Raw genomic sequence first — 21,756 nt, forward strand, 5'->3', positions numbered from 1 at the left:
GGAGATTAAGCTTCCAGCAAAGCTGTATCAAAAGTTAGGTGAGTTAATGCTGGGAGAGGAAAGTAGCCTAGGTTGTTTAAACAGTTCTCATCTTTAGTGATGTTAGCAGGTGAAGAATGAGACCCCACTGGGAGTACGCACCCCCTCCCACTCCTTTAGTATTAGCAGCTCCGTTAAGTCAGAGATACCAGACGGGTCGCAGCAGTCCCTTTCTGAGTCTCTCCTACTACTACCACCCCTAACCCTCTAGGGGAGAGCCCCCAGCAATCTGTTTGGACTTCCGGCCTCCAGCTCCGCCACTCCCTTGAGAGTAGGGTGGGACCTTACATAAGTGATGCGCGCAGCGTAGGTGGAAGGTGTCACAGCCATGCACGTGATGGTATAGAGTCTTCTCAATCAAGTCCTGAGGTTCATACCCAGTCAGCTCCGCCACCCTGGGGGGAAAAAATCCCTTTTCATCACTTTTCATCACCTGGGTTTCATCACCCAGACTTTTCATCACCTGGGTTCCCGGCCCCATTTCTTGGGTTAGCAAGATCAAGGCAAGGCTCTCCCTCTCTAAACACTGTCATTCTTTAGAGTCCCTTTCTCGACTGCCCACCCACCTGGAGTCCAGGAAAATAAGCTTCATGTCCAGACTGGCTCGGAACATGAACATGTTGCTGTGTAGTTTGATTTCTGTGACAGCGCTCGGAGGCAGGGAGTGACCCACAGCCACCAAGCCCACATTCTGGTAGCACCCATCGAAGGGCGACATATCCAGGCTGTACTGGCGGATCTTCAGGTAGCCGCTACAGTGAATGACCTGTGATGGAGGGGGAGGGGCGAGACTCAGCAGAGGTCGGGAAGAGCTCCCTAAAGGAAGCAGAGGAGTTGAAACATGTTAAGATTCTACTTGGCCACAAACCATAAGGTGCCCCCAAAAGAGTGACCGCACAGCTACGGTGAATTCACGTGGGAGCTCGTAAAAGAAAGAAAATTAAGAGAGAGATGCAAATGGTTGGTTCCCACCAAATCCTGCCACGCACGAATTGGGGCAGGGAGCCCCAGTGATGTTGGCATTCAGCTAAAGAACCCCAGCTTGCAGCTAAGGTTTTGGTGTTTAACTCCCTGAGAGATAAATGACTGAAGGGTTTAGAAGCTTTACAGTTCCTCAGGCTCCTCTCTAAGAACAGCCCGGTGTCCTGACTTAGTCTTTTAAGTGTCCCTCGGTTACCCACAAAGTTTAATGACCTTTCAGGGCTGCGCTGTAAGTGTGGTCCACAAGTGTGGTTCTTGAGGCAGGAACCAACCTCCCTTGCTCCAGAAGCCTTAAGCCCTGCCTGGCCACCCTCAGAGTAGACCTTCCAACTCAACCACCCACCTTGTAGCCACCGCAAGTGAGGCCCGCGTTCCGCTTGGCTAGAACACACTTCATCCTCAGAAAGAAGGAGCGTTCAATCTCATACTCTGTGAGAAAGAAGAGGAGGAAGACTCTGGATGAGAGATAGGCAACCAAAAAAAGCAGCATCCCAGCCAAGGCTAACTGGTGACAAGCCCCCAAGCTGACAGGCATGAGCAGGTGGGCGAGGCCTGTCTACCTTACCCTGGACGAAATGAGAGTGGTAGGGCTGGTGAGCCGTGAGAACCGCTGTCATCTCATCATGGTCAGCTGGGTGGATATATTCATAGATGCTGTTCCCAGTCAGCTCCACCTGTAAAGAAGAGGGGTCACCATTTCTGCGGTTATACAATGTCCCCAGAAGAAGCTGAAAACTTGCATGGGGGGGGTCTCTATGGCCATAAAGATGGAATAGGCTCTGCTGCTTGCTACCTGATGCATCTTATCTAACTCTCAGCTCCCTCACCTGTAAAATAATCATACATGTCAGTAGTAGTGAAAACAATGGCAGTCACAGTCACACCCCCTAGGAATACTTGTGTGTAAACTCCTCCCACCATGTCTGGCTTACGGTAAGAATTCTAAAAAGTAGCAATTACTTTAGCCTGCAGTGGCAAGCCAAAGGAGAAGGGAAATCCAGGTAGGGGGTGACTGAGTCCCTCTGGCACCTGAGAGGTTTCCAGTGCCCAAATGCAGATATGAGATGGTTGGGAAGCCCTCCCCACAAATCCAGCTGTCAACACTGCAGCCTGGAAGGACGAACCACTCACCTACCTGAGAAAGGCCCAGGTGAACTGAAGCTGTCTCAGAAATGTACATGATCTTTCCATCTGGGGCCACCACGAAGATGAAGCCATCCAGAGTCTGGGGAGGCAGAAATAGAGTGAGAGATCTGAGAAACGAAGCAAGGAAAACAGAAGTTAGACACAGGTAGTACAGAAAGATGAGGCTGTGACAGACTGTCCAGAAACAGGACACAGAATAACCACAAGAATCTCCTTCCTTGAACTTCCCAAGTCTGTAAGTGCAGCATACTGTCAGCATTGGCAGGTCAGAGTGAGGCTATGGACAGGGCTAAAGCCCTATAAAGACTCAAGATCCACTGAAATGGGGAAAGAAAAATCTGTGGCTCACAAAAGTCTGGGTGTGTGAATAGCATCACAGTCTTCAACAGAAACAGGAAGTAGGTTAGGCCCTAGGACAGTGGTGCCAGTCAGAACCTCTGTTAATATTGAAGGGTTCCATAGTGGCAGTGATCAACAGTGAAGAGAGAAAATAGCTTGACTTGAGAAAGATCCAGAACAGCACACACTGGTTGACATGGGAGAACTGGCAACTTGAAGTTATAGACAGAAGGAAGCAGGCCAAGACTCTTTCAGAGTCAGGAGAGGGGGATTTAGGGGATGAGAGGCTTTTCTGAGCAACCAGTCTGTAAAGTAGTGTGACACTGTGTATGCTCGTGTATGTTTACACGGATGCATCAAGCTGGCAGCCTCATTGAAAAGACATGTCAGAGACTTTCCCTGTTCCTTCATCTCTGTGAATGAAATAATGGAGACCTATGAGAAACCCAACTCCTCTTAAGGAGTTCAAAGGGACAACCAGCCTGAAGATGAATGTGTTGACCACAAAATTAAGTAGGTAGAGATGAATAGGCAAGAGACTCACTAACTATGCATTACAGAGGCCTCAAAGAACTTGAAGAAGGAAGGACTGAAGAGAAGACCTCAAGCAGAAGAAATGATGCAATAAAGTCAGAGACTGAGGGAAGGGTTAGTCTGATGTGTTAAGAGCTGGTGAGTCTGGTGTGAGATGGGGCTACATAAGCACATACTCAGTGGATTTTTAAAGTTTGGAATGTCAATTTGGGGACCCTGGAATCTCTCTGCAATCGTTGTTTCCAACAGTAATTCTAAGCTGGAATAATACATTTTTTGTGTGTTCTTGTTCCCTGGTAGAATGATCTACATGAATCAGGATGAGGAGTCCATGTAGCTATCAGCCTGAAATCACATCTAAGAAAGGGGAGAGTCTAATTTAAGGATGGCACTGAATGCAAATTGTATATTAACTTGCTGGCAGAAAGAGAAAGTAAGTTGGATTTCCTGGCTTCAGTAAGAAGGTTATGCAGAAGACTGGAAACATAGAGAAATTGAGATTTTGTTGTGAGCCTGTGTCATCTCTCCAACTGGAAACCAAGATGTTGTGTAAGTAGAAATCTGAGAAGGGAGATAATACATTCTTGTCTTAAATGTCTAGGTGGCAGCAGGAGATAAAAGTTGAGTGTCCAGAAGGTGCTCTAAAGACCTGCTTGGGTCACAGGGACTAAACAGTTCAGGTAACAAGTGTTGGATTATGTCTTGCAGGAGTCTTTGGAGCTGTGAGAGGAGAAATGACATCACAGGCAATGGTATGACATTAAAAAAAAAAAGAACACAGGGAGAAGAGAAGATAAATTGGGGAAATTGTTGTTAGACCACAGAAAGAAGGTGTCACTAATGTCACCTCCTTCTTTGACCAAAATGACTCTTTTTCACCAAATCCTCTCTAACTCATTTCAATTCAGAAAGGAGGCCTTCTCTTTCTTTCCCTTTCTGATTTGGCTCTGTAATACCCATACCACCAGCAAGACCAGGGCATGCCTAAAAATGAAAACATCAAGAAGGCAGGGCTTTCTGTGGGGCACACCACTGATCTGCCTGTGTCTGCTAGATGAATGAGTTCAGGAAGTCCTTGATATCAGGATGAGTGGAGCCTGTGTAGGGCCCAGTGGGGGAAAAATCAGACTGCAGGGAAGTAGGAGCCAAGGGAGAAGAGAGTGAAGAACCCCTGAACTTCAGAGTGTTAAAGAACTGCCAAAAGTCTAGTGAAAGAAAAGAAACCCCGAGAAAAGTATAAAGGAAAAAGCTGTTTGGTTTTTGTTTTCTTGCTCACATTACTAAGGAAAAAAATATACAGGAACTAGAAGAGATGGCATGGCGAAGTCAGGTACTTCATCTGAGGTAAGATGTTTTAACAAAGGGAGCTATGGGCTTTTCTACATAAATTCAAAGCGGAAGCCAGGTCATTAGGGAAATACTCACCCAAGCCCTCTCTTTGTTCAGTTTTTACTTGACTGAAACATCTTGCCTCTGGGAAGGAGAGGGAAAAGCAGCACTGGGAAATGAAGGACTCAGCCTCAGGGCTCTGTTCCTGTTGACTGCTTCCTAGGCTTCTTAAATTCCAGGATACTACAGCTAGGATACCCTAGTGGACCCGAATAATAATAGAAGGTGCAGGGTAGGGGACAAGTGTCACTCCTAAAAATGCCACTGGGAGTTTTAGTGTTTAAAATAGTTGCTTTGCAACTTAAGCGGCCAACAGGCAGTTTAAAACCCTCTGCACTGCAAATAACAAGGTAATGGCCACCTCACATTGTTTAAACTCATTACTGGGGGTGCGTATGTGTGTTGTTGTTGGGTTTGCACAGATCTTGGACTAGCCTGAAGTGAGGGGCACTGACAAAAGGAGTACGCCTGGGAACTACCGGGAAGAGACGAAATGAGTTGCAGACGCAGCTGGATCCGGAATGTGCCGGCTTAAAGCACTGAGGGCATTTGCAGCAGATTCCTGTTATTTCCTTTGCAAATTCTTCATTTCAGACGCTTCTTCAATCCTGCCTCCCCGGCCTGGTGCAGCGCGTTACAGTTTTTTTAGGCGAACGGGGACAAACGGAACTCCCTCACTTGGATGGAGCCCTTGCCAACCTTGCCAGACTGATTTGCAACCTTGGTCATCACTTTGCCTTCCGTTCAACCTTTCAGGCACCACTGGCCCATCCGCACCCAGCCAGATTAAGAACTCAAATCTAAGGGGAACTATTGGGAACTTTCCTCTCCCTTCCTCCTCTCCCCCTCCCCCAGAAAACAAAAGCCCGGGTGTTGCCCTGGCGACCGGTAGTCTTGCGTCTATACCTGTAGTAGATGAGAGCCGAGTTCTCGACCAACGTTGTCCAAGGGACTGGTTCGACTGGTGTGGCCCCACGCCTCGCCAAGCCCTATGGAGACACACAACCTTCAGTGAAAAACAGTCGGGGGCTAGAATGCAATTACGTTTCTGTCACCCCGGGGGCCAGAGTAGCGCGCGGGTTTCCAGAAGAGATCTGGAGGGTGGGAGACTAGGTCAGCTGGCAGCTCCTGTCCCGCAAGAGTTCTAGAGACCTCAGCCCTGGATAATTCCAGCACTATCTTCGAAATGGGTTCCTGCTTTCTGGTGGGAGGAGTATTTCTTTTCCCAAGTTTTCATCCTTGTCCGTATAAGCAACCTGAGACCAACGCAAATGGCACTCAAAGAAACCAGAGGCCACCGGCCACACAGGCTCAGTCCCTGGTGGCCTTTCTGATTGGCTGCCGGGCTTTCTGGACGCTGGTTTCCCTCAGCCTGACTTGAATATTCTTGGAGAAACCCCTCTTTGGGGTTGACTTCCAAATTCTCATTCGCCAGGATCTCTAGACCCTACCTTATCCTCCTCACCCTTATTTCCCCTCCCCACAAAAACCACCAACTATTTTTTTGGAGTCAATTACTTTGAGGTGTCAGCCATTCGGCACCATTTTCGCTCTCTTCTGGACTTAGAATCAGTTTCCCCACTTGTCTAGTACCATTTATCAACAAAATCAGGCCATTCCTCCCCCTTTGTTTTAGCGTGTCAACCTTTCAAGCCTTTGACACAAACTTTTTTGGATATGCTTTAAGAAATATTTAAGAATCCCCATATATTAGTATAAAATATGGTCTATACCCGTACTGAGAATGAAATAAAAATAACAAAAAGATGCATAGGCGTGTTCAACTGTTTACGAGTATCTTTTAAATGTTGTTGATGAAATTACTTCAGTAGTTAAATCCTTTCGTTTTTACATCACGAAGAAGACTTAATCTTTTTCGTTTTTAAGGTGACCTTTTTCGTTAGGAACAAATACTTTGAAACGTAGTTGTTTGACACATAACAAGCATGCTTGAATTGTAATATGGAAAGGAGAAGAGTTTTTCACACTAAGACACCCGGTTAGACTTTTTTGAAGGTGTTAGCTAGGACCTGCTTCCTAAGCGAGTGATCAAAACCCTGACAACGAGCAATGGCAAGCGCCCCTCAGGCTCAAATGGGGTCTTTCTGGGTGTTTGCACACCTAAATAAATCTAACGATTTCCGCACTGCTCTGCAAATATTGCGGCTCCACTCCTGCGGCTACCTCCCTCCGTTGACGGCGCAGTGTGATCCTCCCTGACGCCCCAGCACGTCTGGTTCCCTCCCCAAGTGACTCTGTGATCCTAGCCACAGTCTTCCTGGAGGACCAGTACGGGGTGGGGGGGGGGGGAGGCTGTCACAGTCACCTATACAAATCCCTTCGATTTTGCCATCCCGTCTCCCCTTCCCTCCACTCCCCTCATCCTCTTGAGTTTTGGCCTCGTGAAGGAGTTGGCCACGTCTAAGGAAAAGAGAAAGGTCCCTCCTTGCTGAGAGTTCCGAGGAGTTGAGTGGCGTCAACCTTGGGCCCCTCAGACCCCCAAAACCAGAAGCTTCGTGAGATCAGAGGGCAGAACATTCCCGCTGGTTCCTCCAGTGGGCTGAGGCTGCGGTTGTCTGAGACTAGCTCTCGCAGCCCCACAAGCTAGCAAAACCTGCGTTTTAGGCAAACAAACGTCTTTAATAGAAAAATTTGAGGGTCGCCTGGAACCGCCCGGTACTCTAAAGACCTGAAAAAAATCACCGGGTGGGGTCGCGGGGTTGTCGGGGGGCATGTAAAAAGATCTTGCTTCCGAACTCTTGGCGCCTGTTTTGCTTTGTCGGGTTGTGCCCTCATTAGCATGCGCCTACAAGGGAAAATAAGACTTGCCCACAGGTTAATAAGCAGCCCGAGAGGGTGCGGGTGCGAGCTAACAAGGGAGGCCCTCCCCGGCCTGTGCTTCTCCCCACACGCACACCTGGGAGGAAACTTGGTTTCACAGAGGCTGCGTTCTCTTTTTGTCCGCAGAGAAAACCTGTCACACGGTTGAGGCTGGGTTAATGTTTTATGAGGAACCGACTGCCCCGCTCTACCAGTGGATCTCACCAAGGAAGGAGCTAGCCCTCCCAAATGTGGAGGGCTAGCTTGTCTCCCCAAACTAGTTCAAGGTTCCCGTTCCCCCAAATCTTAAAGTTCTGCCAGGGACCCTCTCACCTCTTTCCTTCGATGAATCTCCCCAGCACCCGGTTTCAGTTGGCAAGGGGGCGACTGAGATTTCGTTTCTGCACTTGCCCTACCGCAGAAAATGCCCAAATCCTTTGATTGTCTGTTTAAAATGAGGAGGAACCAGCGCTCTTTGCGGCGGGATTACAGTGAGAACAAGATCTAAAGATCCCCTTGTAACTCGGTGAGGCAGAGGGAACAGGGTTTTGCAGAGGAGAAAAGGCGCTCTGTGAGGGAGGCGATAACTAAATCAGGTTTCAGACAAAAGGATTTTCCCCAGCTAAAGTGGCTGAAGACAAAGGAAAACATAATCTATTTTGGAAGATTTCCAAGATATGCCACATTAACCTCGGCAGATAAATTTTGCTTCTCTCAGGCCCCTCTCTTCCCTTAAAGTCTGGTTTATCGTATTTACATAAGTAGCATTAGAAGGGATGTATCTATTATGAATCTAAAGGGCTAGCTCACATTTCATGTGAAAACCCAAGCAAGTTTCACTGTTGCTTTACCCTTGGTGCGCGGTTGAGCCATTTCCATTTAAATACCCCCTGACCCAAGGATTACCTCAATGGACTGACTGCACGGGTTTTGTAATTTCCTGAAAATGAGATTTCGATTTATAAAACAAGAAACCAATTAGTAACCAAATGAGGCGAAGTAGATCCACTAAAATTGACCTAATCCCACAGGCACCATTTAGGCCCGTTCTTGGTGAATGAATGATGAGCCCCAGTCTAGCGCGCGCTCAAAGCATCATCCAGCTGTGTTATTGCAAGCAGCAAAAATAAATTGATCGGGCTTTTCCTTCGAATGAATTTCATGCCCTTGACAAAATACAGATTACAGGCCAGGCACCATTACCGCCTTTGCTCGACCGGAAAGAGAAGAGCTTGTTGTAGTGGCCCCTTCTTTCTTTCCTTCGTCATCAGCACGGCATCTCCATAGAAATGTGCCCTCCCCCCGCCACACACACACACACACACACACACACACACACACACACACACACACACACACACACAATGCCTAGTATGCCTTTGAGGCAGCAGGGAGGTGTTCCATGACCCGTCTACCACCGGGGACGCGGTGAGACAAGCTCTAGCATATTCCTTCTAACTTCAGGTCCCCCGAGGCTAATAGCTGCTACTTGGGAGGAGTGTGTGAAAAAGAAAGCCAAAACCGCCCAAATACCACTTATTCCTCACTGCAGGATTTGTCAGCCCTGACTGAAAGCACTGCCCCTGCTTGCGCTCCGGGTTCTGGCTCTGAGTCGTTCAGCCACGGAACTCTCTCGGGAAAAGAAGATTGTGGAATAGGTGCTCCCGGCAGTACCAATTCCTCCTGCACTGCCAGGGCAAAGCACTTCGTCCAACACCAGAGCGCACCAGTATCTCCTCCAGAGTTAGGAATTAACCCAGGCCACTGCTGGAGAGGGGGCTCTCGGAGGCTCAGTAGACCCACCTCGGCAAGGCCAGTCCTGTATCACTGCGTGGACCCACAGCTAGTGCCCATCCCTAGCGTGTCCGCCTCTCCCGGGGCAGAGCCAAAGTAACTGTGCCAGGAATCTTGTAGTGTGTGTGTGTGTGTGTGTGTGTGTGTGTGTGTGTGTGTGTGTGTGTGTTTCGCAGCTCAGCTCAAGGCCGCAGGTCACCCACTAGTCACGTCCTCAGTTCTCCGTGCTTCATCCCGCCCCGGAGTTTACGCTTCCGGTTGGGAAACAGAGGCTGCCAACCAGGCGTGTAACTCGGACCGCACCCGCTGCGCGTCACTGAATACTATAAGCACTCGGGGGGCAGCAGGGTTTCCCCAGGTCTAGTTTAAAACCGGAGACCAGTATCCTGCACGTAGGTTGAAGGTGTCTTGCGCGATGATCCAGGGCTTCACGTCTTCGGAAATGCCTGAGGCTTGGCAGTGCCACCTCCGTACAAAGCCCCGCGCCTCCATGGCATGGTGGCTCCGCACCATCCAGTCTTTCCGTGAACAGAGCACGGACCCTATCTCCGCTGAGCTTTTAACCACCGAACTGGCATCAGTGGCTGGGCAGAACAAAGGATGTATATCACACTCTGGTGTCTAGCAAAGCCTGTCCTAAAGTTAGGGGTGACCGATTCTCCGTGGATCCGGTTGGTTTGGAAATTGTGCCCTAAAAGGAGAGAAGTCACAAAAAGAGAATCCAATATATCACGCGAACATAGTGGACTGGGAGCTTTCTGCGATGGAAAATGCGGAAAATGCACCGTAGGGTCGCGGGTAAAAAGCGACCCGAGGGTGGGGTGGGTGTGTGGAGGGAATGGAAGGAGGGGAGGGAGTGGGAACTTGGATTGTTTTTTTTTTTTTATCTAATAAATTAAAAAAAGAGAAGCGACCCGGGGTCTAAACAGAACCACCAGAGTATCGAATCTGTTTCAAACCTGCGCGGGGGGTGGGGGGGACTTGCCCCACTCTTCCCATTCCGTTCCCGCTTTCTGAGTGGCAGGACTGATCCTAAACCTAAATCTTGGCGGTCCAAGATGCGGGCAATGAGTGCCCCACCCAAACTATCGATATTGTTACTGTTGGTTTCCTTGTCTTCAGAAATACCTACACTGACAAGGGAATACCGCAAGAATCCAGGAGTTTGCATTCGAAGCTTGCATCTGACTGCAAAAATTCAAATCTACCAAAATTCCCCAGAACTGAACGCCCCACACCCGCCGCCAAGAAATAAAACCAATTCTTCTATATATATATTTAAGGTTGTCTTTTTTCTTTTGGATGGGTGATTGTGCCCTGGTTGAAAGCATCCCACCATTGCTTATGATGTTGTGTTTGTTATTTGGTACTAATTAATGATATATACATTTCCTTAAAAATTGTGTTTCCATTGATCAAGTCCACAAGTTCTAGTCTGCCTTGCACACAGTTTAATTCTGCACTCACTTAAAATGAACATTAAAAATGGAATTCAGCAGAGAAAGCCAGACTTGAGCAAAAACTGTGCTTAAAGGCTTTAAATGAGAAAAACTTGTGTAAGAAAACAAACATGGAAACTCAATAGTCAATCATTTCCCCGAGCAGCAAGAAAAACAGTCTTAAATCACACATCCACGTGAGAAACTGGCCTCTTTTTATTCTTTAGGTTTTTTTAATACTCAAAAATATAATGATTAAGAATTTCAGGTTTTTGATGAATATTGTAGGTCTTGGGAATTTTGTCCCTATGCATTTACTAATTTCAACTCTGGGATTATTTTTATTTTTCATACACATATTGACAATTAATCTTACTGATATTACCGAGATTCTAAACAGATTTGAAAGCGTATCTGATCTTTCAGTTTATTCTGCATGATACTATGCTCCTAGCCAAAATTAGTTTAGAACTGGGTAACAACTATGTTATTTTTTGTTTGTTTGCTTGCTTCTTTGTTTGTTTGGTTGTTTTTTTGAGCCAAAGTTTCTCTGTAATTTTTGGAGCCTGTCCTGGAACTCGCTCTGTAGACCAGACTGCCCTTGAATTCACAGAGATGCTCCAGCCTCTGCCCCCTGAGTTCTGGGATTAAAGGTGTGCAGAACCACCACCTGGCTAAAACTTCTTTTAAAGTTGAATTTGTCCTGTTTTGCACATTCATAAAGTCATGCTGGTATTGTTTTAATGCCTTTTTAAATTTCACTTTTATTTTATGTGCACTGATGTTTTGCCTGCACACATGTCTATGTGTGGGTGGCAGATCTTGGAGTTACAGACAGTTGTGAGTTGCCACGTGGGTGCTGAGAATTGAACCTAGGTCCTTTAGAAGAACAGCTCTTAACCTCAGAGCCCTCTCTCCAGCCCCTTGTTTTAATGCCTTAATACCATCTTTCTGGCTTCGATAACACCAAGGATTTATATTTTCTACATTCCTTAAGTTTTCCTTTTTAAGACTGTTTTCAAATGAAACGTGATTAATCAGATGATCTTCCCCCCATGTTGAATGATCGCACAGTACCCTTCCTTGATCTTCTTTTCTTCTGATCAAATCTCTAAAAATGCTGCTCTAATGTTTGTTCCTCCTCCTTTCTCATCTTCCTCCCCCTCCACCTGTTCTTCTGGTTTGGGCCCCAGCTCTTAGAGCAAGGATTACAGGTGTGCACCACCAAACCCAATTTAAGAATAATTCTTAGTTATTCCTGCATCATTGTCTTTTCCTCCCTCTCTCATTTTGTATTCAACTGTTCAGTATCACCTTCTCGGAATAAGCTGAGACATGGACCCAGACGAAAGTCACTACACTGATTGGAGGGTGGGGGGTTACAGGGAATAACCTGTTTTCTCTATCCACCTTTTATTCAGGGGAATGTGGGAGAATTTTTTGTTTGTTCACTTACCATAGAACCTTTGGGCATTACCCAGTAGTATAAAAGTGATATGGAAAAAAGGAGTTTTACAACGTTGTTATGCCTATAGCTGTGCTATCAGATTTGTAATCATTTGAGATTAGACAACCTATAAAATGACTTAAATGCGATAGGATATTTACCATGATAAAATAGCCGTACTTATTCTTAAAACAAAATTTTATTGAAAACCTACTGTGTAGTAGGAATGCTTCAAGATGTGTAAAGTAACTTCAAATTCTATTTAGTATCATTAAAAAGATTACAGCGATAAATACTGTTCAGTTTCCCCAATGCTTAGAATCAACCCTAAGTAAAGGCCCATGTCCAATTTGGCACCCCCTGCAGGTAGTGCCTGGTTCTGCGGCTTGTCACTATTTTGCTCCTTTGAAAACTGCTGAGTTTTGTAATTGTTTGTCGTTGTTGTTTTCTTTGCTATCTTAAGGGGCTGTATTTCGCTTTGGGGTTTTTGAAGCTCAAACAACCTCAAAATTAAAACCTCATCCCTAGGTGCCAGTTGCTCTGATGATCCTGGCTAACTCATCGGTTGGAGGCCGCGGGTGAGTTATGAACTCCACAGAAGCTGGAGAAATAAATGATGTGCCCAGAGTTCACACATCGCGCATCCCCTCCTCCTCATAAACTCACACTCACCCGTAGAGGAGAGGAGAGGTGGGAGGGGCCGGGGTTCAGGAAGAGAGGGTTATAGAAAGCACAATTTTCGGTGAAAGTAGCCAAAGGGAATGACCTGGCCACCAAGAAGACCTCAGTGTAAATCTTTCCTGGCGCTCTATTAAAAATAACGAGAATTTGCTTTTGGTCCTTCTATCTCTTTATAAGGCGTTTTTTAATTTTAAAGAGCTAGCGTCATCAGAAGAAGGAGTCCTCTTTTAAAAACAAAAATAAAACAAACAAAAATACCCAGTCCGGTCCTCTCCGAGGCTTCCACGGTCTGCACCGGGCAGACTAAGGTCTCTGGCCTGTGGGGCAGACTAAGGTCTCTGGCCTGTGGGTTCTGGGGCTCTGTTGAGTGACTGCTGCTGAAGCCGGCCCTCTATTCTTCTCCCGCGGTTATTCGCTGCCCCACAAGCGGCACCATATGCTGCTTCTGATCAAACAGCGAGCGACATCGGCACCGATAATTGAGGAGACCCACTAGAAATCACGCAGAAAGGGAGCCCACTGAGACCACAGGAGCTGACAAATCTCTGCTAATAATCCTGTTAGGAACAGCGCAGCCAGCGGAGTTCGAAATAGCTTTATTTTTATAAAGTAGGTGCTGACAGCATAAAAGACAAAGAGATCTCTTTTTAAAGCAGAAGGCTGTGTGGCACAATGGTGATTTTTTCCATCTGCAATTCTCAGCACAATTTGGATGTGAAACGTGATTGTGTGTGTGTGTGTGTGTGTGTGTGTGTGTGTGTGCATCCTTTCTCCTTGAAAAACAAACCGAAAAACTTTTTAGGTATTTTAAACTGTGATTTCTCTCCTCTTCAGATTTCAGGATGAAAGGAGATGTTCAAGGAATTAACTATGTAACATCATTAACGAAGTTGAGAGTAGAAATCAACTACTTAGAAGGATTTTGTGGTGGCCCTGACTAATTTGTAGCATTTCTGAAAGCTTTTAAACAAAGATCAAGTGAAGAGAACTTCGTCCCCTAGTAATAACTACTCCCCACATCAAAAACAACATCCCTCAAATACCTAAAACCAACAGACAACATGTCAAATGTTCTCATTTGTAAATAAGCACAGATCTTTCTCTGGAAGTTTTGTTTGTCTAGTAATCATTCTTTCACATTCTCAAAACTTCTTCCCCTAACAAAATATTTTTTCTATTCTGGTTGTTATTTGACTGTGAGTAAAGAGCAGCAAATGGAAGATCAAAGCGCCCCTTCCCCAGTGAGTATTAACTTTTCCCAGTGAGTCAGAATGCTTTCACACATGAACATGTTCTGTGAAGGCTGCTTTCCTTCTCACAGTGAATTTTGGTCGCTAAAATTCCAATTTGTAAATCGTATCTGCTGTTACATTATTCTGACTTCTAGGTCGTCTGAGAATTTGTCTGGACCCTTTTGCCAGCCCAACACTGAGGAACTTTTTGGCACATTCTCTCTGCTTTCCTTGAATCTTGGGTATTCTGAGCACTAGTTTGGTGAACGTCTTAAATAGTCAGAGCCAATTTACCATAAACAGTCAAGAGACTGATCAAGTCAGGACATACAGTTCGTGTATACGTCCGCTAGCTCTTCTTGCCGAATTGTGATCCTTTCGAGAAACTAACTGGCGCACCTAGCTTCACATATATAGGTCTAATCTATACCTAGCAAAAATAACAAACGGGCGATACTCCTGCTTTCTACTGGATACATTTCTGATGAGAGGAATAAAAAGGAAAGTCGTGTTTGGATTAACAGTACTTTCAACTGAGCCAAGTATCTAAAGTGTTGACAAAAGCTCTATTGGGCTTCCCAACCGAAAATATCGTGTGGGCAGGAGAGAAAAGTATGGGGAACAGAGAGGGACTGAAAACGGACAAGACGGGCGTTTGGCGCCGACTGCTCAGGGTTAAGTTTCCCTTTGCAGAGAATATATCCCGCGAGGGTGAACACTAGTACATTTCTCTGCAAGCTGGGTAGACTTATGCCTTCTTTGAAATTCAATCTAGGTACAGCCGCTTACCTTCTGGGAAAACCACTCTCATTTTGAGATAGCTGGTCGTGAGTCTGATTATGGATGCTTTGTCCAGCTGCGAGGTGATGGCTGAGGGTAAAGGCAGTAATTTAGCCAGTTCATAAAATTCACTGTTTTCTTTCTCCCTCCTCGTCCGGGCAGCATTTTTAGACTTTTCTTTCATCGTGTCTCGGGCTCCCTTTCTTCTTACAACATAAATTCCACAGACTCATCCAAAACCAAAGGTTAATTTTCAATTAGCGATCACACTCGGTAGAAACATAACTTTGAACGAAGAGGTTGAAGTCGGCTCCGGGGAGACCGGAATGATGGGAGGAACAGGACAATGAAGCAAACAAACACACTTTCTTGAAATCGTGAGGTGTAAGTATAAGAAAGTTGCTGGTCCACAGCAAATCTCGCCAATCCTACTGATCTATAAGTATAAAATGCTGGCAGGCCTCCCAAAGAGTCAGCGTTTTTCATCGGTTCTGTGGTGAGAACCCCGGTCCTTGGAAAATCGACATAATAATACCCGACGTTTGCTTTTCCGTCCCTCTGGCGTTTGGAGCCGTTTTTGTGGAGAACTGCAATTCCACGTAACTTCTTTCAGTTCGCTACGAAAATAAGAACACCAGAACATGAGAGATCTTCGGTTCGGCTAGACTCAAACCCACTGCAATTCCGCAAAAAAGCCCCAAAGGGCTTCTGCGCCCTCGCTTTGCTCGTCGCGACCCAGGGTATTTAAAACTTGGAGACGTCGGCCCTAGCCCGGGTCGCCTGCAAGTCACGCTTAGGTTCGCTTGCCTCGTACTGGGAGATAGCCCCGACGGCTAAACGCACGTCTGCGGAGCCCTCGGCCCGCGAACGCAAGTCAAGCTCTCGGGCCGCGGACGCGGGAATCCTCCGCGCAGAATTCTTCCACTGCCCGCCACCCCGACTGCCTCTCCTGCGCGGGGCTCACGTCTGACGGGTTCCTCGAGAAGTGTCGCTTACTCATCGAGCCCCAGGGGACTCCCGCAGTCATACTCCGGGCTCTACGGAGCAGAGTTAACAGGTGGCACGCGCGACCGCCCCTCGCGGGCATCGCCTGGCGCTCTTGGCGCCTCGGGCTTCACCTACCTTCCGTGGTCGCGCACCGCCGAGGCTGCCCAGGCTCTCGCCCCCTAACTGCGCTCATGCCTGCGCGCCCGCAGAGCCTCAGCGCCAGCCTCCCCGCTGTCACCCGCAGTCCGCAGGGTGCGCCTGGGCGGCCTTCCCGAGGGCATGAATGGGGGAGGGGAGACAGCAGGAGGAGGAGGAGGAGGACGTGGGCTTGGGAAGGGCGAGGTGTTTTCCGCGTCGTCCTCCTCCTCCGTGGTGCTTAGGAGCCGGTACTGTTCCTAATTGGGAGCCGAAAGCGCCCCCCTGTAACTTCTTTATAGCTTACCGGGTTTAGCTACAACTTCGCTCCCAGGCTCCCTTTCTCCCGCCCTTCTCCAATGCCACTCTCGAGTCTTCCCTCTTCCTATTGGCCAGACGCACCCCAAGGCGCGGCGCTCATTGGCCAATCGGGCTGAGTGACTCGAGTGCTCCCCCTCGCCACCGCCAAGCGTCTGGGCTCGCGGACCGGGTCCTAGGACGCTCCTAGCAGCTCCGCTCCTAATGAGCCCCGGGCACGGGGTCGCCGCTGCCCCGCTGCCGCCGCAGCTCCCGACCTCGAGGCCTGCCTTCCACGTACTGTGCGCCACTCGCGTTCCCTGGACTAGGGTGTACGCACACGCACACACGCGGCCTTGTGCCGGCCGGGAGCTTTCCGAGGCGGCTGGCTGACCCCGGCTCCAGGAAGGGAGGCAACAGTAACCCAGAGAAGGTGGCCAGGATTTGCCCACGGCAAAGTCCCTCATGCCTGCAGGACCCGGCGAGGGAGACCGACGCTGGACCTTTTTACCCTGACACCACTGTGACAGAATTCTTCGCCAGATGAAATAAATACCTACCTTTAATTCTCCCAAAAGGGGGGTCTTTTTTAAAAGATTCGCATTTGTGGCTGATGCGATGGACAGCTCTACTGGGCAGTGTCCTATGGGAAACAGAGTGGACTGTCGGGAGAAGGAGGTGATATTTGAGATCAGAATGTTGGAACAACTAATGTACAGATAGACGTCTCACGGCGTTGTTAGCTAAACCGCTGGGCAACTCTGCGGGTTTTATTTCAAGAGACAAAAGACCAACGTGAATATTCCTTCCAGAGTGGGAAGTCTAACTGAGTGAACTTGAAAGGTATACATTTCCCAACAGTTCTCAAACATAATTCACAAGATCTGTTTCTGAAAAACTGTAGTTTAGAGACCCTCCAGTTTAAAGAATACAACAGACCACAATAAAAAAAGAAAGAAAGAAAGAAAAAAGTTAGCAGCTCACAGATATCATACTAGGTTTCGCATGCGTTGGAAGTCAGCAAGCAGCACATCGGGAACCGTGCGCTCTGCTCCTCTTTGTGGCTCTTCGGAAAATAAATTCTCTGGAGAGAGTCGTGTGCCATCGTTACTTGGCTCACCTTTAAGAGTGTTCGTTGAAAAATAAGAGATCTGCCATCTCATTGTCCCCCGCCCCCCAATGGCATTAGGCTCCTAGGACAATGGGAGTGTTCTGGGGTGTGGAGAACAATTACACGTCTGAGTGACACCTGGAAAGAGGTTTGGGGAGAAAGAAAAAGAAACTAAAAACTAAGAAAAAGAACTAAACTAAGACTGTATAGATGTTTCAAAACCGGAACCAGCTAACAGGGCTATAATTAAGAAGGCGGAGTCATTTCCCCAGTGGCTGTAGTCACTTAAAGGCCCGATTCTGGGTGGGTTTGGACCATCTTCCATCTAAAATACACTGTCAATGGGAAGTGAGCAGGGCGGTAGAGGTGTCCTGTGGCTCCCATGCAAGATTCCATAAAGACCAGATAATGTCAAGTTTCTTACTGTTACTGTATAATATGTGTGATGCTGTGTGTGTGGTGGTGTGATAGTGTGTGTGTGTGTGTGTGTGTGTGTGTGTGTGTGTGTATGAAAAGTCTTTGGTGACTCTTTTCCACTAACCTGCACAGATCTCAGGACAAGACTAACCAAACTAAGCAGCGGCGACTGTGTTCTGGACAAGATTTGTGCAGCCTGGCTTTGCTTCACACCCCATCTCTACTTCAAACGAAGCGCAAGCTGTGGAAGTGCCTCTCTGGGGCCTGAAACCTGAACCCATCCTCTATGGGGGTTGGTGGAGGAGTCTGCGGAGGCCAGGCTTTCCCCGAAGGACCCCTTTGAAGAGGAATGCAGTATTTTGCCTTAGGGGAAAAGGGGGCAAAATGAGGGTGGGAATCTTGACGGCAAAGCAAGTGTACAGGGGATCCGGAGAAGTCCCTCCAAGGTCCCCCAGAAGCTCAGCTATCCACTAAGCCTGGAGACTTCCTTTAATATAGTCAATGCCCGATCCAGAGGTGATCGCCCTCTTCGGCACACAACTCTCAGAGCTTCATTTACTGAAAGACTGAGTCAGCCAGGCAACGTACCACCTGTTTTTCTAATCTTTGAGCTGGAACTGGCCTCCTTGGCTCCCACGCCGGGCACCTGGACCCCGCCCGCCAGCCCCTCCCGCGAGCGATCCCTGACAGCGAGGGACACCAGCTGGGAACCCCAACCCCGGGTGTCGCTCACGTGCTCGCGCTCGCCTCCGGCGTGGGAAATTTTAAACAAGTTTTCTGAGTCTAAGGGCTAAATCTATCCACTTATTTGCCAATGCAGAAAGAAAGAGACCCGTTCACGCTAGCCACCGCTGCCAAGCAGGGGTCTGCGTAGACTAGTCACCTCCCGAGGCACGGAGATTTTGGGAACACAGATTCTCAAGGCCAAACCATACTAACCCCCTTCTTTCCTCTCTCAGTAGGACTAACAGCCGGGCTGAGTGGCCACAGCATTCTTCTGAGAGTCCGTCTCCCCAGGGGCACCCGGAAGCTGGCCGACGGGAACCCTTGGGGGTGTGACGAGTTCTCAGGCTTCACCTGCAGACGCCAGGGGCTGTGGCCGCGTGGGCAGAGCAGGTTCCCCGAGTGGATTCGAGAACTGGCGGAGCCTGTGCTGCCAACCAAGTCCGGAGAGCCTGGGCGGGGCCTCGACCAGGAAGGCGGGCTGACCTTTCTCGATCTCAGATTCAGATAAAATTTAAACTAGAGCCGGGCGAGGTTGCTCAAGAACAAGGGAATGCTGAAGGGAATCCCAGGACAAGCTGCCAAGCTGGGTTGCAGCGCAACAGCCGGAACCTGCACTGTGGTGCTGACCCCTGCTCCGGCACAGACTCCTCACATGCTTCCTCTAAGCCTTCCTGCCACAACATTTAGACATCCTAGATCTGCATCTTAGTGACTCCTATCAGGCCACCAGAGATACACATGCACGTTTCAGGTGTACAAAGAACATACATAAGGATTATAATTAATGGCAAGATCAGGATGAAAGGCATATTTATAAAAACTGAAGAGGGCCACCGTAAGCATAAATATGTTATATATAGTGCTCAGCTCTCTACCACGGAACAATTTAGGAAAATACGAAGGTCTTCAGAAATAGTTATATTTTCCTTCCACGAACACATGTTGATGATTGTAATGCTGTCTTGGACCTACGGGTAGATCGTGACGGCTCTTGTGAGGTTGCTGTGATACTGAAGGACCCTTTGCCCCTCTTGGGGGGGGGGGGTGCGAGCCTGTCGTAAAAAACAAGGGATCACCAAAACAGTGTCAAAATTAGTATTTTAGAAATTGCAATAAATGTTTCTTCTCTAGGGCTCTTCTCAGGAATCTCTGAAAGTGGATAGGTAGAGTGGAAAGGAGAGAGAGAGAGAGACGTAGGAAGACAGTTTTCTGGAGTTGTTACCCAGGTATCTACCTTAATGACCTTGGCGAGGTTAGAAAAATGTTTGCTTCAGTGGCTACAAACTGGAAAAAATATCAACTTAAAAATGGTGAATGCAAGTAAGGATTTTGTGTCGTTTCTCTGAATATTCTAGATATTTTCCAGCCATACTTTAAAACTGTAATCTAAAATACAACCTTGAATTGGCTACTTACTAGTGAGTGCTGCTTCTATTGTTGTTCATAGTTGTATAGTCAAGCACAACTTTTATGCTTTAAAATACAGCGTTCCTTAAAAAGCTCTGTCTGCAATGAAAGGGGATATTGTGTATTCTGAAGCTGTAAGCTGATGGGAGCCTGCTCCTCAGGGAGTGGTGCGACCCTAATTCAGCCAGACGTTGGGAAGCTAGAGGAGCCTAATTGTGAGATCACTAGAAACACTGGCTGAGACAGGCCTGTGATTTCCAGGCTTGGGGGCAGGGCGGGACTGAGCCTGGCCTGGGGAAAGGTGAGGGTGAGGAAAAGGTGGGAAAGGAAAAGGGGCTGAGGAAAAACGAAAGGGGTGAGGTTGGGCATCTCCAGTACTCTAATGCCAGCCTCTCAGGGTTTGGGGGTAGGGGGTCCTTGGGTTAGCTTTCTGGAAGATTTTCTCCTACCCTAAGCCCCAAGTTTTTTTCTTTTAGCTGTTAGCTTCAGTGCACCCCAAACTATACTGCCCGCCTAGCCCTGAGCTCTTTAGGAAGTGAGGGTAAGGCTGTGGTGAATTCCTTCAAATAAGTAAGCCGGTTGCCTACTTCCAGACACAGCCAATTATCTGGGTAACTTATGACAGAACTGAAGGCATTTAAACGTGGTCCTTTGGCCCCACACTGATTTAAGAATCCGAACTCCTGTGGCAGGCAGCGGAATTCGACCCTCTGCAAGTCTGATCACCAGGAAAAACCTGGGTGATGACTTCAGCTAGCACCACTGATACCATCCCTGGCGCTTAGGGCTTCTGTGACCAGTCTGGATACTGGAAGACTATCACTAACTAATTCAGCAACCTCAAGTGGCTGTTGCCTTGACCGTCTTGGGAAACTACTCGACTTCGGACTTAGGGCAGAGAGTGAATGCCCCCCTGCCTTCTAGTCTCTAAACTGGGAGTGCCATCTCTGGAGTCTCCAGGCAGGGTGATTCAAACACTGAATGCCAAGACCACTTCCACAGTCATTGTCACTAACCAAGTGCTGCTGGGGTGGCTAGTAAAGGACCTACATTTGGAAAGTCAGTCTCAAGGAGTAGAGGTTTCTTGTGGTGGTCCTGCTGTTGAGGGATAACAAGCATAAAGTGATATGACTGTCTAGGTCAGGCCCATGAGCAAGGAGAGACTCTCTGCAGATGGTTCATTCTGACTGCTATTTGACAATGCTTCCTTGGAAAGGAGGGGAGTCCCCAAACAAGGGCAAAGAAGCACCAAGCCATCCATCCGCTCTGATCACTTTTTATCCTTTCTTCCCTCCCTCATTCCCTCTTTTCTTCCTTCCTTCCCTCCTTCCGTCCCTCCGTCCTTCCTTCCTTCCTTCCTTCCTGACAGGATCTTACTATGTAGCACCAGCTGACCTGGAATTCACTGTGTAGATTTCAGACTCATAGAGATCACCTGTGTCTGCCTCCTCGGAGCAGGGAATAAGGGTGTGCACCACAGCCCTAGCTCAGATCACTCTTCTGTGGGGACATCTCAGGAAAACAGAGATGTGCTCAAGGCATCATCAGAACACTTCAGGGTTCTGGATTCTCCGCTATGCTACAAGGAAGACAAAGCGTTTGGGGCAGGCCTTGTAAAAACACACACAATAGCAGATGGACATTGATTCTCCTAATGGAGAATCATTTCTTTTCTCCAAGGATTTGTTTCTTGTGCATGGGTGGGTGGGTGAACATGGGGAGGACGGAGGGAAACTTGTGGGCGTAAGTTCTTTCTTTCTACCCTGTGGGGTCTTGTGCTTGAACTCAGATCTGCAGGCTCAGCGGTTGGTTTCAATTGTTGGTTATTTATTTGCCCAGTACTGGACATGGAACCCAGAGCCTCATGCATTCAAAGCAAGCACTCTAACATTTGAGCTACATCTCCGGTGCTTTCTCTATGTTTTAAAGAAAAATAAACAATGAAGTGTTCCAGGTGTGCCTGCACGATGCTAGAGGCAGGGAAATATCACCAGAGGATGAGGCCCCGCCTTGATGTGTTGACTTTACATTTGTCTTGGAATAGCTGTTGCCTCC

General features: G+C 47.8%; 1 protein-coding gene across 1 annotated transcript in view; it reads right to left on the reverse strand.

Annotated features, from left to right (window-relative positions):
- Positions 1–18,737, reverse strand: part of Sim1 (SIM bHLH transcription factor 1) — an 81,294-nt gene extending 62,557 nt beyond the window's left edge. The window contains exons 1-9 of the mRNA XM_085691123.2: positions 18,508–18,737; positions 16,601–16,702; positions 14,631–15,238; positions 5,335–5,417; positions 2,156–2,245; positions 1,586–1,694; positions 1,364–1,449; positions 606–805; positions 328–434 (exon numbers count right to left, since the gene is read on the reverse strand). Coding sequence (XP_085547249.2) covers positions 328–434; positions 606–805; positions 1,364–1,449; positions 1,586–1,694; positions 2,156–2,245; positions 5,335–5,417; positions 14,631–14,805 — 850 coding nt within the window. The 5' untranslated portion in view covers positions 14,806–15,238; positions 16,601–16,702; positions 18,508–18,737. The remainder of the gene's footprint in view (positions 1–327; positions 435–605; positions 806–1,363; positions 1,450–1,585; positions 1,695–2,155; positions 2,246–5,334; positions 5,418–14,630; positions 15,239–16,600; positions 16,703–18,507) is intronic.
- Between the last annotated feature and the right edge of the window lie 3,019 nt (positions 18,738–21,756).

The sequence above is a fragment of the Myodes glareolus genome, chromosome 1 (genome assembly GCF_982192425.1).
Source record: "Myodes glareolus chromosome 1, mMyoGla1.1, whole genome shotgun sequence".
In the NCBI taxonomy this organism is placed as follows: Eukaryota; Metazoa; Chordata; class Mammalia; order Rodentia; family Cricetidae; genus Myodes; species Myodes glareolus.